This window comes from Kogia breviceps, chromosome 4, assembly GCF_026419965.1.
Source record: "Kogia breviceps isolate mKogBre1 chromosome 4, mKogBre1 haplotype 1, whole genome shotgun sequence".
NCBI lineage: Eukaryota > Metazoa > Chordata > Mammalia > Artiodactyla > Physeteridae > Kogia > Kogia breviceps.
In genome coordinates, this window is record NC_081313.1 from 181,680,279 (window position 1) to 181,695,522 (window position 15,244).

The window sequence follows — 15,244 nt, forward strand, 5'->3', positions numbered from 1 at the left end:
GAGGCAGACCCGCCCACACCTGGATTTAGCCCCGGGGGGGGCGGGGCGGGGGCCATGTCCGAGTTCTGACCTCCAGGACCGAGATGATCTGTGTGGTTAAAAGCCACTGAATCTGTGGGACTGTCTCATCAGCGACAGGAGATGCACACACAACCCAGTTCAGTGGTTCCAAGGAGACCCACACAGGGTCCAGGCTGGGGGTTCCTGGAAGCTAGGGGCAGGGAGGGACGGCGGCACTGAGAGGTCAACACAGAGATGGGCAGAGGTCACGATGTCTATTTATTCCCCACACGTTACGTTACGCTTGTCACCATGGCTAGCACGTAAGAGGACACATCTCGCCAGACATGTGCCACATGGCTGGCGGCTGACGGCCGTCTCCCTACTAGTTACCTACACACACGGTGCTGGATCACCTCGCACGTGGCCCGACAGCACCAGGGAGCCTCCAACGATCCAGCTGCCAACGCTGCTGCTGGAGCGGCGGTGCCAGCCGACCCCTCCTCCCCACGCCGCCCCGCTTCGCCTGGGGCTGCCAGGCATCCACGCTGGCTGCCTAGCAATCTCAGGCCAAGGCGGGCGGCACCAGGACCCCCTGCAGCCCCCCCTCCCAAAGGGAGGAGGCGCCGGGCCAGCGGGACCACCTGTGGGCAGAAGGGCAGCTGCTGGGCCACGTGGCCAGGCTGAAGGTGGTGAGAGGGCCCCTCACCGTCTGTCGGTCGTGAGTACTGGGGTCAGACCCGCGTCCATCCAAACGCTCGACTGGAATAAAAGTCCCAGAAATGGGCCCTGCACGCCCAGGCCGTCCGCTCCGGCCCGCCCCCAGGCCCAGGGCAACAGGACCGGCTCCTGGGAACCTGCAGCAGGAGTTGCTCATGTGAGAACCCAGGTGCGAGGGCCAGGCTGGCTGGCAGGGAGCCCGTCCGAGCAGGGGCGGCTGGGGTGGCCACGGTCGACGCAGAGAGCAGCTTCTCGTGGGCTGCGAGGCCCCTGAAGACAGGCTGAGGGGGCGGGGCTGCGGAAGGGGCTTCGGGCCACGGCTTCCCCACGGGCCGCTTCTTGAGAGCGGCGAAAGGGCCCCCCCACAGATTATTCTAGAAAATACTTTAGAGACTGGGTTTGGGGGGGTGCTGGGAGTGAGATTGGTGCTGGTCTGTGCTCACAGCTTGCTGGCTCTGTTTTGAGAAGGGTCTGGGGGCCGTGAGAGAGTACAAAAAGGGAGGGAAGGGCAGAGGCTAAAAAATAAAAATAATAAAAATCCGTCTTAACATGCAGGTCCAATTCCTTTTCCTCTCATGGGCGGCCCAATGGGAAGAGACGGAAAAGTGAGAGAAGGCTTCCGGTCAGCCGGGAAGGACCTGATGGCGCTGGGGGGCTGGAAAGAGAAACAGCCCAACTGAGCGGGAATGGGAAGCGTGGGGGGTCCGGGCGGGAAGCCCCGGCGAGGGGCCTGATGACCAGAGACGCCCCCACGTGGCCTCGGCGGTGCGGGCCCGGCCCCGGACTCACCGGGCAGTCATTCCCGCGGGTCGTCGCTGCTGGCACTGGGGGTCCGACTCCGGATCTGACTGCGCAGCTGTTCTATCAACTCTGGGTTCTGCTGCTGCATCTGCTGAGCGAACTGCTGGCCCCTGCGGGGAGGGGAGGTGCGCCCAGGCTCAGCCTGGCCCGGGGTGCCCGCCCCACGTGCCCCTCGAAGGCAGGGCGACCGCTCCCCGGAGGATGCAGGCCCTACAGAGCAGGTCTCTCTTCCCGGGCGGGTAGGGACACACCCCGCCTGCCCAGGGGCCCCGCCTGGCAGGTCCACTCACGCCTGGATGAGGCTGGCCAGGTCGTTCTGCGAGGGGTTGGTGCCGGGAGTCCCCAGGGGGTTGTGGCCGCCCGAGATCATGCCGGACATGCTGCAAGGAGAGCGCCGGACTCGCAGGCGGCTCTGCCCTCCTCCCTCCGAGCCCCGCCTGGCCCCTCCCCCCGGCGGGCAATGGACGCCTCCTGGGGCCCGAGGCTGCCCTCGGCCCACCCTTCTCTCTGACTGCAGCCTGTCAAGCCCATCGGCGCTCCCAGCAACACCCTTCTCTGGCTTAAAGACAGTGACCCTCAACGGGGCAACGCCGTCCCTCGCGGACACCGGCGGCCACACGGTGTGGGGAACGTCCAGCACAGGCACATCCAGGGACACAGAGAGTGGGTTCCTGGTGGTCAGGGGCTGGGGGCGGTGCTAACGGGACGGGGTTTCTTTTTCGGGTGGTGAACGTCTGGAACCAGACGGCGGCCACAGCTACAGGACGTCGTAAACGTACTGAATGCCACGGAATCATAAACCTTAAAATGGCTAAAATGGTACATCTTATGCATCTCGCACCGCAGTAATTTTAACCACAAGACCTAAAAGAGAACGGTAGTCACTTACAGCTGTTGAACTTGGGGATTGTTCATGAGATTAGAGGCCTGAAGAAGAAAACAGACTTCTCAGAAAGAGCAAGCTCCCCAACGCGTTTCGTCACTGACAAGGTTTCCCCGTAGGCACCGTGGGCCTCCAGCCCAGAACCCAGAGGGCCAGGCCCGCCTCTTCCCCGGGCCCCAACCCAGCCCCACACGCTGTGACCCTGCCCTTTCCCCACTTAGACCCCATCTGGACTCTCATCTTCTCATCCCAAGAACCTCGTCATCCTTGCCCGACCAGGGACACCTGGGACTCAGTTCCAGCCCTGCTCTGTGGATGAACACCGTCCTGGAACCTGTCCCACACCGACACCCCCAGCCACGCCGGGATCGCCTCCTCAGGGCCCATTTTAAGACATGCGCGTGAACGGAAGCCGGGGAAGCACCTTCCGGGCTGTGGCTCTTTCCGTAAAGGGCTGGACAGCGCTACCAGCCGGCCTCGGCCCGTCTACTGCCCTGCGTGGCTGGGTGTCCAGGCCACGGTCACGCAAGTGCCGGGCACGGCCGGGTGCCGACGGCGCAGGACGAAGCTGAGGGGGCCGGGACCGCCGACCCCGACAGACAAGGCCAAAGGAGCGGCCCCTGTCGGGCTGCTCCCCCCCCCGGGAGTCCTCTGGCAGCCTCGTGCCTGCCCCACCCTGGACGAGAGCGGCAACCCAGGCTCCGAGACATGGGAGGCCAGACGCTTCCCGCTCAGGTGGGGACGTTGCTCCGACGGGGGGTGGGGCTCCAGGCTCCTCTCTCCCTGGCGACCTGAGACCCCCACCCTGAGGCCCCTTGAGCCAGCGGTGTGGCCTGAGGACCGGTGAGAGCACCCGGGGGCTGACAGGCACGTGGCGGACACGCCGGGTGCCTGTTCCAGGGGGCGGCCCCGCGCAGAACACGCACATCTGGGCCAAAAGGTGGTCGGCCCTTCCTCCGCGGGGCCCCCGCGCCCCGCGGGATCTCGTCTGCACCTCGGGGAGCAGGTGCAGCGACTCTGCTGTCACCGTGGCCACACCGCGAGGGGGCCCGGGCTGGGCGGGGGAAAGGGGGTGGAGATTCCCCCGGTTATTCAGCTGGGAGAGGCGGGTTCAGCCTGTCCGGCTCCACACCCCACGGCGCCCAGTGACCATGGTGTCTGCAGTGGGGCCGCCCCGGCCCAGGGGCCGTGGTGACACGGCAGGCGGGGGCCGTTACCATGCTCATAAAGCTCGGGTTGTTCAGCAGGCCCGCGATGTCGAAGCTGCCAACACCTCCCGTCTGTGGGGTGAGAAAAGCCCTGGTCAGTGGTGCCTCGACACAGAACCTCGACAGCTGGCCGCCCGGGAACTGAGGGGTAAGGTCCCGCCTGGGGCCTGTTGGAATCCTGGGCCTCCCAGCAACACGGGCGGCCGTGCCCTGTGGCCGGGGGTGCTTCGTAAAAGACGCGCACCACGGTATGGGCTCCCCGGAAGAGCAGGGAATATTAACCGTGTCTTTCACTTTGCGATGCTGACAGTGGCGGGATGGCCCCTCCCAGGGGTGGCCGATCCCTAGAAAGGGTAAACAAATGGCCCGCGAGTGCACCTTTCACGGGCAGACCAGCCTCTAGGGGGCTCGGGGCCACCGTCCCCCTGCCCTGCTCACCCCCGGCAGCCCCCCTGCCCGGGGGCCGTTCAAACTAGCCGACCCCACGCCTGCTCACCCCGCCTGCCAGCTCCTTCCCAAGGCCCACACGGCCCCCAGCCCTCCGCCTCCTGAAGAGACGGGGCTTCCCCGTGTGACTCACGCCCTCCCGTTTCCGGGGTCTCTGCGAGGATAAGCCTCTTCCCTCACGACAGGACCCGGTTAAACAGATGCCGGACCCCCGGCACCAGAGACGTTCCTCCCACACGGGTCAGGCCCAGCCCTCGACCCCGAGCCGCCCTGCCCCCGCGGCCGGTCCCCGGGGACTCACGGGACTGGGCGCCTCTCTCAGCCTCAGCTCCGCCACCTTGAGGTTGGACTTGTAGGTCTCGTTGTCGGGGTCCAGCTCCAGGGCCTTCCTGTAGTAGGCCACGGCCTCCGTGTGCTTGTTCAGGCTGGACAGAGCCAGGCTGCGGGAGGACAGTGCGCGTGGAGGGCCTGGGAGGCCGCCCAGCTGCCCGCCCGGCCCCGAACTGCTGGGGTCGCCGTCCCTCGTCCATCCCTCGTCCGGGGGCTGGGAGGAGGCGGGGCAGGCGTGCTCAGGCCGAGCTGAATCCCAGGGGTGTCCTTGGACCACACTGGAGTTTATGCTAAGGAGGGGGGCTTCTGGGAAGCCTCCGGATGCGCTGCCGGCCACAGAGACCAAATGCGCCCCCGACTCCCGAGGAGGGAGGTGTTCGAGACGGGCTATAAAACCCACCCCCACCGGTGACCACCCCGCGTGCTGGGTGGAGGTGCGCGCCCCGAACCCCGCAGGACGACAGGAGCTCTGCCTCGGGGCCTTCCCCGACCTCGCCCTTGGCGCCCCTCACGTGCGGGCCCGCGCCGACCCCGGCAGGCACTCACCCCATCCTGCCGTAGGCCTTGCTGTAGGACGGGTCGATGCATATGGCCCGCTCGCAGTCCTGCACCGCCCCCGCGTAGTTCCCCAGTTTGCTGTGGGCCGCAGCTCTGGGGGAAGGCAAACCGGGGCAGTCGGGGAGCCGCTTCCAGCTTCCCTGTCTGTCAGGTGGGGCAGAGGCAGGGCTGCCAGGGATGGGAGGCCCGGGGGGGCTGGACGCCCGGGCTGGCGCCGGAGGATACAGCAATCTGGGTGCCGCCCCGTCCGCCAGGGAAACCGAGGCTGAGGGGGCAGACGAGTGCGCCACACCTGGCCGGCCACCCGGCATGGGCTCGTTATTTGGGACAGCGGCTGAGCCGTCACTAACCCACAGACCGACCGCCCCTCCCGTTCCCCTGGGGACCCCGCTCAGCCCGCCCAGGCCCCCGCCGAACCTGTTACAGAAGTAGACGGCGTTGGCGGGGTTCAGCTCGATGGCTTTCCCATAGAAGTGCACGGCAGCCTCAAAGTTTTCTACTTTCATCTGTTCGTTCCCTGAAGGGAAAGGGAAGGAAACATACCCTCGGCTGTTCCCCTCGGACCCCGAAGTTCTGAGACGGCGTTCTCGGCTCGCCCGGCTTCCATGTGACAGTTCAAGACTTTGGGGGCCCAGGATGCAACGCTTGGACACAGGTTAGGGCGGTGGCGTGAGGCGGAGGGTGGGTCTGCGTCCAGCGCACGGCCTGGCCTGAGCCAGCCCTCGGTGCAGCGGCCGTCACCGTCCTGGTTGTGGTATTTCGGAACCTAAGCCTCAGATACCATCACTTTTGCTCGTTCCTTCAGAAACAGCGCGGTTTTAATGAGATGGAATCCACATACCATGAAACTCACCCTTTAAAAGTGTATAACTCAGCGGTTTTTAGTATATGCAAAGCGGTCCAACCATTAGCACTAATTCCAGAACATTCCATTAGCGAAAATAAGCACCATCCCCATTAGCTGTCACCTCCCCCCAGCCCCCGACAACCACACATCCACTCTCTGTCTGGCTCTGCCTGTCCTGGACGTTTCCCATCAGTGGAATCAGACACCGTGTGTCCTTCCGTGTCTGGCTTCTCTCACTGAGCATCGTGTTCTCAGGGTCCGTCCACGTGGTAGCGAGCGTCAGGGCTTCTCTCCTTTGCACAGCTGAGGGACGTTCCCGTGTGTGGAGGGACATGTGTGTGTGCCCGCCTGTCAGCTGATGGGCGCCTGGGTGGTTTCCACGCCTTGGCTGCCGTGCACCACGCCGCTATGAACACGCACGCACAAGCATCTTTGTGGATGTGCGTTTGCATCCCTCCTGGGCACACCCTGGGGAGGAACTGCTGGCTCACACGGTCACTCTGTCGAACCACTCGGGAAGCTGTCGGGCCACCCTCCGCAGTGGCCTCACCCTTTAATTCCTCCTGGTCAAGGGTCTGATTTCTCTGCATCTTTGCAGCTGTGTAAAAGCCCCCCGGCCCCATCTCCAAAGGCTGGTTTGCCATCCGCTCCACAGCCCGGGACCAGCCGGCCTCCGCCGGTAGCACCCAGAGGCCAGCTGTGCGGGGCGTTCCTTACCTTCAGTTTTGAGGCGTTCTGCCTCGGCTGAGTCCTCCTCCGAAGGTGGGGTTCGCTGGGGGCTCCTCAGATCAGGTGGTATCTCCTGGCCCCAAAGCCAGGATGAGCTCTTTGAGGGGCAGCAGGAAACCGCCGACCTCCTCCCCCAAGCCCAGCACCCTCCCCCCTCCCCCACCCAGCCAGGGGATGCCCAAGGACAGCTGAGCTCTGGGGGAGGATAGCTCGGGGCCTCCAACTAAGACAGAACCGCAGCCCCGCAGTGCCCGAGGCTCACCCTGCCCGCCGCAGCCGCTTCAAATATCTCGGGAAGAGTCTGGGGGAGCGCGAGGTCACTATCCTCCACCGTCACCCCGAAAGCGGTCTCCAGGCATTGGATGGCAACTGTCAGGGGGACAAAGGTGTGCTCTGCTGAACCCAACCCCGAGCTGACGATTCCGGGGGGCAGCGCTCACGCTTCCTTTCTCGGCCGTGCTTGCGGAGGCCTCGGATGCACCAGGCGCTGCGTGCGCCCTGCAGGGCCCTGTGGGTGCCTGTTCTGATTCCTCGGGCAGCACAGGACGGACCTGCCCCTCGAGCCCTGAGGCCGGGAGGAGGAAGCCACCGTCCCTGCCCCACGGGGCTCAGGTGGTGACGCCAGGCCTCTCTGTGGGGTCACAATGCTGGGGCTGCCCGGGTGGGGGGCCTCGGGGGTTCAGCGCGGCCCGGTGGGCACGGAACGGCCACCTCCTGCCAGGCAGGCTAGCAGCCGGGTCTGGGCTGGGCTCCCCACCCCGGCCCCTGTCCCTCCTTTGACCAGCAGGGACACACGCACAACGGGGGAGACGGAGAACCTTCGGGAGCTGCGTCCAAAAGAGAACAGCTGCGGGAGGCCCAGCCTAAAGTGAGCGAGGCGGGGGACAGCCCTGCACCCGTCTGGGGCTCAGCGTCCCTACCTGTGAAGTGAGGACAGGGACCAGCCTATCACTCCCACCCCACGGAGCTTCTAGGTGCTGATACGGGGGGGGGTTGGGCAGGCGACCCGAGGCCCTGGGGGGGGAGCGTGGCCCGCACGTACCTTCCAAGCTCTCCTGGGCATCAGAGGAGAGCTCCCCGTGCCGGAGCTGGTCATGCAGGAACCGGATGATGGCGTAGGCCAGACGCTTCTTGTTATCCATCTTGAGACGGGAGGGGACAAGGCCTGGCGGTTTCAGGATCTGCGGACAGCGGTCCACGGTGTGAGGGCAGGACGGCGGGCACAGCCGAGCCTTTCCCCCTCTGCCCGCCCCCCGCATCCCGCACCTCCTGCTCCAGGCCCTCCAGGCTCCCCCTCACGCACCGCCCTGCCCTGCGGGAGCCACTTTAACTCACTGGCTAATTGTGTCTGCCCGGCAACAGTGAGGCAGAAATGTTAATTCTCCGCATTTCCCAGAGGAGACACTGAGGCTGGAGGTCCAGAGCCCCCTGCCGTCCCGCCTGACTCTAACCCCAGGGTGACGTGGTCCCGGGCCTGGTGGCCATCTCTCCCCACCAGCTGGGCGGGGGGCGGGGGGCTCCCCAGGGACACAGAGGGCAGGCTGCAGCCCCACCTGCTGCCCCCGCATGCTCTGGACAAGAAAACGGTCCAACGGTTTCCGATCCCTGAACACCTGGGGGACACGCACCGGCCACGAGGGCCAGACGGGAGCACTGGGTGGGCCCGAGCGAACCGAAGGCCCAGAGGGCACCGACACCCCCTCCCAGGCCGCCTCAGGAACTCCTCTGGGTTCCTCTACAACCTGCTGTATTCCTAGGCCAGGTGTGACTCTCCCAAGGGCCCGCTGGTGACAGCTGTGGTCGTCACAAATTGGGGGACGGGCCCCCACAGTGCTGAGGCGAGACCCCTGGAGAACGAGCGTGGGAAGGGCCTGTTCCCCGCGGGCCGTGACGCGCCAGGCACTTCACACACGGCCTCGCCCCCTGCACAGGCCCGTCTCCCACGCAGAGAGGAAACAGGCTCAGAGGGGGCCCCCCACGCTTGCCCGAGGCCGTGCAGGGCTCACCCGGGAGGGTGGGATCCATGGTGTGAAGCATCTTGGTCCCCCAAACATGCCCCCACGGGCCAGACAGCCTGTGTGGCTTGGAAATCGAGGGGCGGCCACCTGGCCGAGTTATCATTAACTCATCACCGGCCAGCGGCGGGGAAATCAAACCCGGCAGAGCAAGTCGTAACCCCCAGGCTTCGCACACTGGCTGAGAGCAGGCCGGGCGCTGCCAGCCCGGAGCCGCCCGGCGAGTGCAGTCAAGACACGCGATGCTGGCCGCGCTCAGAGCTGTTTCTGGTTCACAGAAAACTACGTCCGTCGACAACTTAAAAAAAGGGAGAGAAGTCAGACACAGAAGGCCACACAGGGTGTGATTCCACTGACGGGAAACGTCCAGAACAGGCCGATCCACAGACACAGAGAGCGGGTTCGTGGTTGCCAGGGGCTGAGGAGGGGGTGGGGCTTCTTTGGGGGTCACGGAATGTTCTGGAATTAGTGGCGATGGTTGCACAGCACTAGGAGTATACTAAAATCTACTAAATTTTACGGTATGTGAATTATATCTCAAATTTTAAAAAGGGAAGAACTTAAAGCAGCTGTTTCGTACAGCCGGACAGGGCACTCTGGCCACCCCCGGAAAGCTCTATGGGGATGGTAATGAGCTTTCCTCCCCCGTTTCTGGATACGATGAGCCTTTACCAAGCAAGTGCCTTTGGCCCAAGAGTGTCCCAGGAACTGGGAGGTCTGGGATCAGGATGTGCTAGAGCCCAGAGGACAGAGGGCCAAGCCCCAGACCCACAGGATCTCAGGGGCAACACAGAGGGCCCCAGGGAGACCAGCCAGCACAACCCACTCATTTTGAAGACAGTGAAACCCCCAAAGGTGAGTCACCTTCCCCAGCTGAACCAGTGAGCCGCTGCCCCAAACGCCAACAAGGTTCTGGCTCTACAGGTACCTGGCCAGCAGAGGCATCACACACCACAGCCGGAAGGCGAACGGACCCGATGTCCACGCACGGAAGATGCATCAACAAATGCCAGCCGTCCACACAGCGGGGTGTTGCTCAGCCTTAAAAACGAGGGGCGTTCTGACACCTGCTACCACCCGGAGGAACCTTAAGGGCGTGATTGCTCAGCGAGAGAAACCAGACACAGGACGAACACTGTCTGATTCCATTCACAGGAGGCCCCTAGGGGACTCACATCCACAGAGACAGGAAGTAGATGGTGGGGGCCGGGGAGGGGGCAGGGGCTGGGGAGTCAGGGTTTCCAGGGGACAGAGCTTCAGTTCGGGAAGATGAGAAAGTTCTGGAGATGATGGTGGGGATGGTTGTACGACAGTGTGAACGTGCTAGTGCCGCTGAGCTGTGCGCTTAAAGGCGGTTAAGATGGTAAACTTTACGGTGTATCTATTTTACTGTAATTAGAAGAAAATCTGTTTTCAAAGCCCAAAGTGGTCCTCTTAGGATGTGAACCTCTGAGACCCCAGGACCCTGATCCTTTTGTACATTCTGTTCTCAATCAGGGGTCAAGGGTCACACCCGGCAGCCGCCCGTTTAGCTGAGGATGTCTTGCATCCCTACGTTATAGAAGTGTCTGCATAGCACACTTGGTCTTCCTCAAGGGCCCCAAAGCCCACAGAATTTACCACCTGGGCCTTCATGTTTGCCAACCCCTCCCAGCCGACTTCTCGATCACTGAACGGGATGGAGGGGCGCCAGGGTCTCTCAGACGGGGTCACAGGTTAACAGGTCACAAGGTAAGGTCACAGGCTGGGCGGCTGGGGCTCCCCCGACGTGTTCCGGGCAGCACGACCCCCCTGCCAGACCCACGGGAGCTGGTACTGGGTGACTGAGCTTCACACTGGGCTCGAGGGTGTGTGCGTCGGGGGACCTGTTTTCCTCACGGGGAACTAACGTAGGCCCCGTGGTGACAAGCGTTTGCTTAAGAGTAGGATAAGGAGGCAATCTGATCTTTACGTGACTGAGCCGTGAGGACGGAGGGGGTGACTCCGAGGGGACCGTCAGGGTGCAGAGAACTGAGACACGAAGTCACACCCATTCCTGGCACACCTTCAGTTCTTCCGAGGGCCCTGGCCCTTGGTACCTCAGGGCCTTTGTACACGCTACTACCAGCCCTCCCACCCCGACTGAACGGCTCGTGAGAGGCAACCGCTCCCTGCTTTCCTGGTTCCTGGCTTCTCCTGGTCTACTGACATGACCTGCTCCCGAGGGTCGCCCCCTCAAGTTGACACAGTGAGCACCGAGACCGGGGCTCCCGGAGGCGCCCTGGGGGTAACAACGGGCTCCGCAGTCTTAGCACCTGAGGTCCAGCCGTCTCCACCCGAGGCCAGCTCCACGTCACCTCCCCACCCCTGAGCTGGGATGCTTGTGTCACGTCTGAAGGAGCCCCCACGATGCCCTCTTTCCTCTTCTACAAAACGGGGTGACAGAGATTGTGAGAACCCAGCGCCCCGTGCGGGGCCTCTCCCCCAGGCTCTATCCGCGTGGGGCGGGGGGGGTCGCTCCTTTTGTGGGCAGTGGGCACTGTAGGGTGTTTAACAGCATCCCTGGCGTCCGTCCAACAGTGTCCCCGGCAGGCAGAACCACTCAGGGTAAGACCCCCGGGGTTAGGGGTTCCACTGACCCCCGGAGGCTATGTTCCACGACCCTGTGGCCTCTGAGGTGCCGGGATGCCGCACACACTGAAGTCCACACCTGAGTGGGAGGGAGGCGAGCTGGCCCACACATGCTGGGGGTGACCCTGATTTACACCGGCTGAGCATCAGGGGCTTATTCTGGGGTCCAGTGTGAACAGGGGTCAGACTCGATTTTTCCCCAAATAATGAATGCAGGGCTCCTATCCCTTAGCACAGCTGACATGGGAGCTGGGTCACTCTCTGTGGGGGGCGTCCTGGGCGCTGTGGGGTGTGGAGCAGCCTCCCTGGCCCCCACCCCCTCGAGGCCCGGAGCCCCCCTCCCCCACAGTGGTAACAATCACAAAAGTCTCTAGACGCCACCAAACCACCACCAGCTGAAAATCACTGATAAACACTAAGTGGGAAAAATAAAAGCCAGCGCGGGTCAGAGTTTCTGGCCAAGCAACTTGGCTGCAAAGTCTCAGCAAACCCTGTGCTTGCAGGGTACTGGGGTTTCCGGACCGCAGAAAAGCGGATGTGGGTCCACAGCGGGGACCCAGCACACGCTGGACGCAGGCTGGCCACGAGGACTGCCGCTCTCCTGCCTCTCGGGCGCGGAACAGCCGTCGGCCCTTCCTCGCCTTCCTGCTCCCTGCAAGGCCGGCCCAGGAACGCCAGGACGCTCTTTTCCTCGATGGCCCCTGGGGTCTCGGGAACAATCCCGACTTGTTGGGCTCTGGCTGCTGGACAGAATTCCCGGGGCAGCCGCTCTCTCTGCGAACAGCGAGGGCTTTGTGAGGCTCCAAAGGCACCGGGGCGCTGGCTGCAGGTGCAGAGTTCAGGCGCAGGCCCGGCCAGGGGATGGACGCTGGCCCCGGGGTGCGGCTGCAGCGGGGGTCCCGGTGCCAATTCCTCCCTGTGCCTTCAGAACCTTTCCATTTTATCATTAAAAACACCACAGCCTCGGGACTCCCCTGGTGGTCCAGTGGTAAGGTCTCTGCGCTTCCAGTACAAGGGGCGTGGGTCTAATCCGCAGTCCAGGAACTAAGATCCCACATGCTGTGCAGCTCGGCCAAAAAAATCCCAAACACCCCAGCCCCTACTCCTTTTATTTCCCCACTCAGAACTGATCATTCGAAGAGGCAAAAGGGTACACTCAGGAAAATGAGTGACCCAGCCCCGGACCCCAGGAAAGAGAAGCACCCTCTTTCTGAGGCTGCCCACCCCTTCTGGGGGTGCCCTGCCCCGCCTCCACCCCGAATCCAGCTCTTCTCACCAACACCAGTGTGTGCAAGCTGGTCCTCTGCTCCTCCCTCCCCTCCCAGGGCACCCAGGGGTCCCAGGAAAGGGCCATCCCAAGAGCTGGAACTCGGGCTCCAGCCCGAGCCCCACATCACAGCCCTGTTTTCCTCTGAGAGGCTGCCACGATGTCCTGCACACTAAAAACCCTCCAGAGCCCCCCGAAACCTCCTGAGCAGGCACATGTGGCCCCTCACCAAAGCCCCTGTGCTCTGCTGAAACGCAACGCTCACCTTTCCTCCTGCCATCCGGGAACCACTCACTCCCCCTTCAACACCAAGCCAGAAAGAAGGTCACCTCCTCAGACAGAGCTGGACACCCTCGTCTTCCAGCAAAGCCCAGTACTTGTCCTGCCTCTGGTCCAGCATCTCCTACGAGGCCTTCCGACTCTTTCCTGGCCTGCCCACCCTGCACCCGACTGTGAGCCACTGGACAGATCACCTTCCCCCGGGGACGCCAGCACTCAGAGGCGTTTGGTCCACATGCACTCAAGGAAACCTTGGATCCTTGTCGTGGTCAGAGACACGTGACCAGGTTCCTTTGGGAAGTCGTTTCTCTTGGGTCTTGGTTTCCTCATCAGCAGAGGGTATGACGAGCCTACCTATCAACCGTCCCCTTTACTCTTTCACCCTCACTGTGCATTGGCCACCAGGGCCAGCACTGGGTCTTGGCCAAAAAAAAAAAAAAAAGTAGGAACAAGCAAGACTATAGCTCTCAATCCAGGGCAGAGCTTAACCCTATTTAGAACCACTCACCCATTCAGGAAGACTGATTTATAAACCCCTGAATGAAATCCTTGGAGTGCCCAGGACTTTCCAGGCCGTGAGCTGAGTACACATAATGGCCTATTTCAGGGGTCAGCAAACATTTTCTGAAAAGGAGGGTCTGAATGAGGACGTCCAGCTGCCCAGGCCATGGATGACATGTATGCAATCGGGTGGGCTGTGTTCCCACAAAACCTCATTCACAAACACAGGCTGCAGGGGGATTTTGGCCCCCCTGGTTAGTTTGTTCAATCTAACTCCCATTGTACAGAACAAAAAACTGAGGCTTAGAGAGATGGGGGCAACTCCCCGCAAGGGCACCCAGCCAAGATGCAAATCAGCAGTTTTGAACCTGGGTGGGCTGATTCCAGAGCCTAAACTCCAAAATACCCTTTCCTCACCCCACAGAAGTGGGCATGCACACAAAACCTTGCACGTGATTTCTTGGGGGTTCACGCTCTCTGCTCCCTCTGAAGCCCACGGGTGAAGAATCCCTAGTCTAGGATAGGATTTAACTTTGGCACTGTGGACCTCTGGGGCCAGATTATTTTGTGGGGGCCGTCCTGTGCACTGAGGGGTGTGGAGCAACATCCCTGGTCCCCACCCACTTGATGCCAGGAGTGCCCCTGGTCGTGAAAGCCACAGATGTCCCCAGACACGGCCCCGGGTCCCCTGACAGGACAAAATCCCTGGTCTAGGGAGAGGAAAAGCAGACAAAAATAACCAGAGAGGCAGAAACAAAAGAAAATGAGAACATCACTCAGCGGGGATGCAGAGTGCACACGCATTTCCGGGCACCTAATAACAAAACTAGCTGTCCTCTACAAAGCTCTTGACAAGAAGCGGGAACCTGAATAAAAAATGTTCCACGTGTATTTAACCTCAAAATGCCTGTAAGAAGCATGTACTTCTAGAGCCCCTATTAGTAGAAGAAAAGGGCTGGTGGAGAGTGGAAACGATCTCCCTAAGCTTACACAGCCAGCGAGAGGTGGACGACCTGGTCCTCAACCCGATTTCTCCCACCTCCAGCACAGTAGGCAGAGGCTCTCCGTGTGAAATCAGACTAACCACTGCTGATCTCTTTGAGCTCTCACTTCGCGCTGGGGGCCCTGCGACTTTAACCCTCCCGGAAGCCTCCCACCCCACGCAGGGCTGGAGACGACGCCCATTTTACAGAAGGGGAAACTGAGGCTCCGAGAAGCCAAGAGGCTGGCCAAGGTCACCCAGGTAGAGTGGCGGCGCCGAGACAGGAGCCCCGGACTTGAACCCCACGCGCGGGGGCCCCGATTCAAAAGGACCGTGTTTCCGGGAAGCAGCGGACACCCAGCAAGTGCTCACTACGTGCAGAGCGCTTTGCCCCCCGCTGTCCACCCGCCGGCCTGCGAACCCGCATTTCCCGGGCCTGGGGTCTGGGGGAGGGAGACCCGGGCCGGCGAGTGCCTGCCCGACGCCGTCCGGCCTCAGTTTCCCCTCCGCGCCGCCCACTCATAGTACTCCGCGGATAGCGGCGACCCCGGCCCCACACCGACGTCCTCTTACGGGGCCCGGAGCCCTGGGAGCCCCAAGAGCCCCGAACCGCGGGCCTCAGGCCCGCAGGGCTCAGCGCCGTGCCCCCCGACTCACCTCTCAGGCAGCAGAACCCCGACCCACCGACGGCTGCGCCTGCGTACCGCGGCCCCGCCCGGTCCCGCCCCCCAGCTGCGACGCCTGCGCAAAAAGAGCCAGCACCCTCGGGCTTCCATTCTGCGCAGGCGCACCAATTATCTAGGCGGACGTGAGGAGGGAAGTGACGCAATTTAGAGACTGGGACAAGCTGGTCGTTAGGGCAACTGACCTCTGCGACCGAACGGAGGGCGGAAATCAGAACTGACTAGTCCTCTGCAGCCGGAATGGAGCGGTGCATCGTGGGACGGTGGCGGACTCTTGTGGGTTGGCGGAGTCGTCATGTGGTGCAGCGTCGGCCACGTGGTGCAGCGTCGGCCACGTGGTGCAGCTGTGTTTGGGTATCTGACGACCGAAGAATTACAGGCGTT

At 62.7% G+C, this 15,244-nt stretch overlaps 1 protein-coding gene across 1 annotated transcript; it reads right to left on the reverse strand.

Annotated features, from left to right (window-relative positions):
- Nucleotides 1-260: 260 nt before the first annotated feature.
- On the reverse strand, nt 261-14,975 carry SGTA (small glutamine rich tetratricopeptide repeat co-chaperone alpha). Its single transcript, XM_059060373.2, has 12 exons — nt 14,835-14,975; nt 7,566-7,704; nt 6,786-6,892; nt 6,512-6,596; nt 5,365-5,464; nt 4,936-5,040; nt 4,361-4,499; nt 3,622-3,684; nt 2,411-2,448; nt 1,812-1,901; nt 1,510-1,631; nt 261-1,375 (listed from the first exon to the last, which is right to left on the reverse strand). The coding sequence occupies exons 2-11, from the start codon at nt 7,663-7,665 to the stop codon at nt 1,517-1,519; spliced, it is 942 nt and encodes a 313-aa protein (XP_058916356.1). The 5' UTR covers nt 7,666-7,704; nt 14,835-14,975; the 3' UTR covers nt 261-1,375; nt 1,510-1,516.
- Nucleotides 14,976-15,244: the final 269 nt, after the last annotated feature.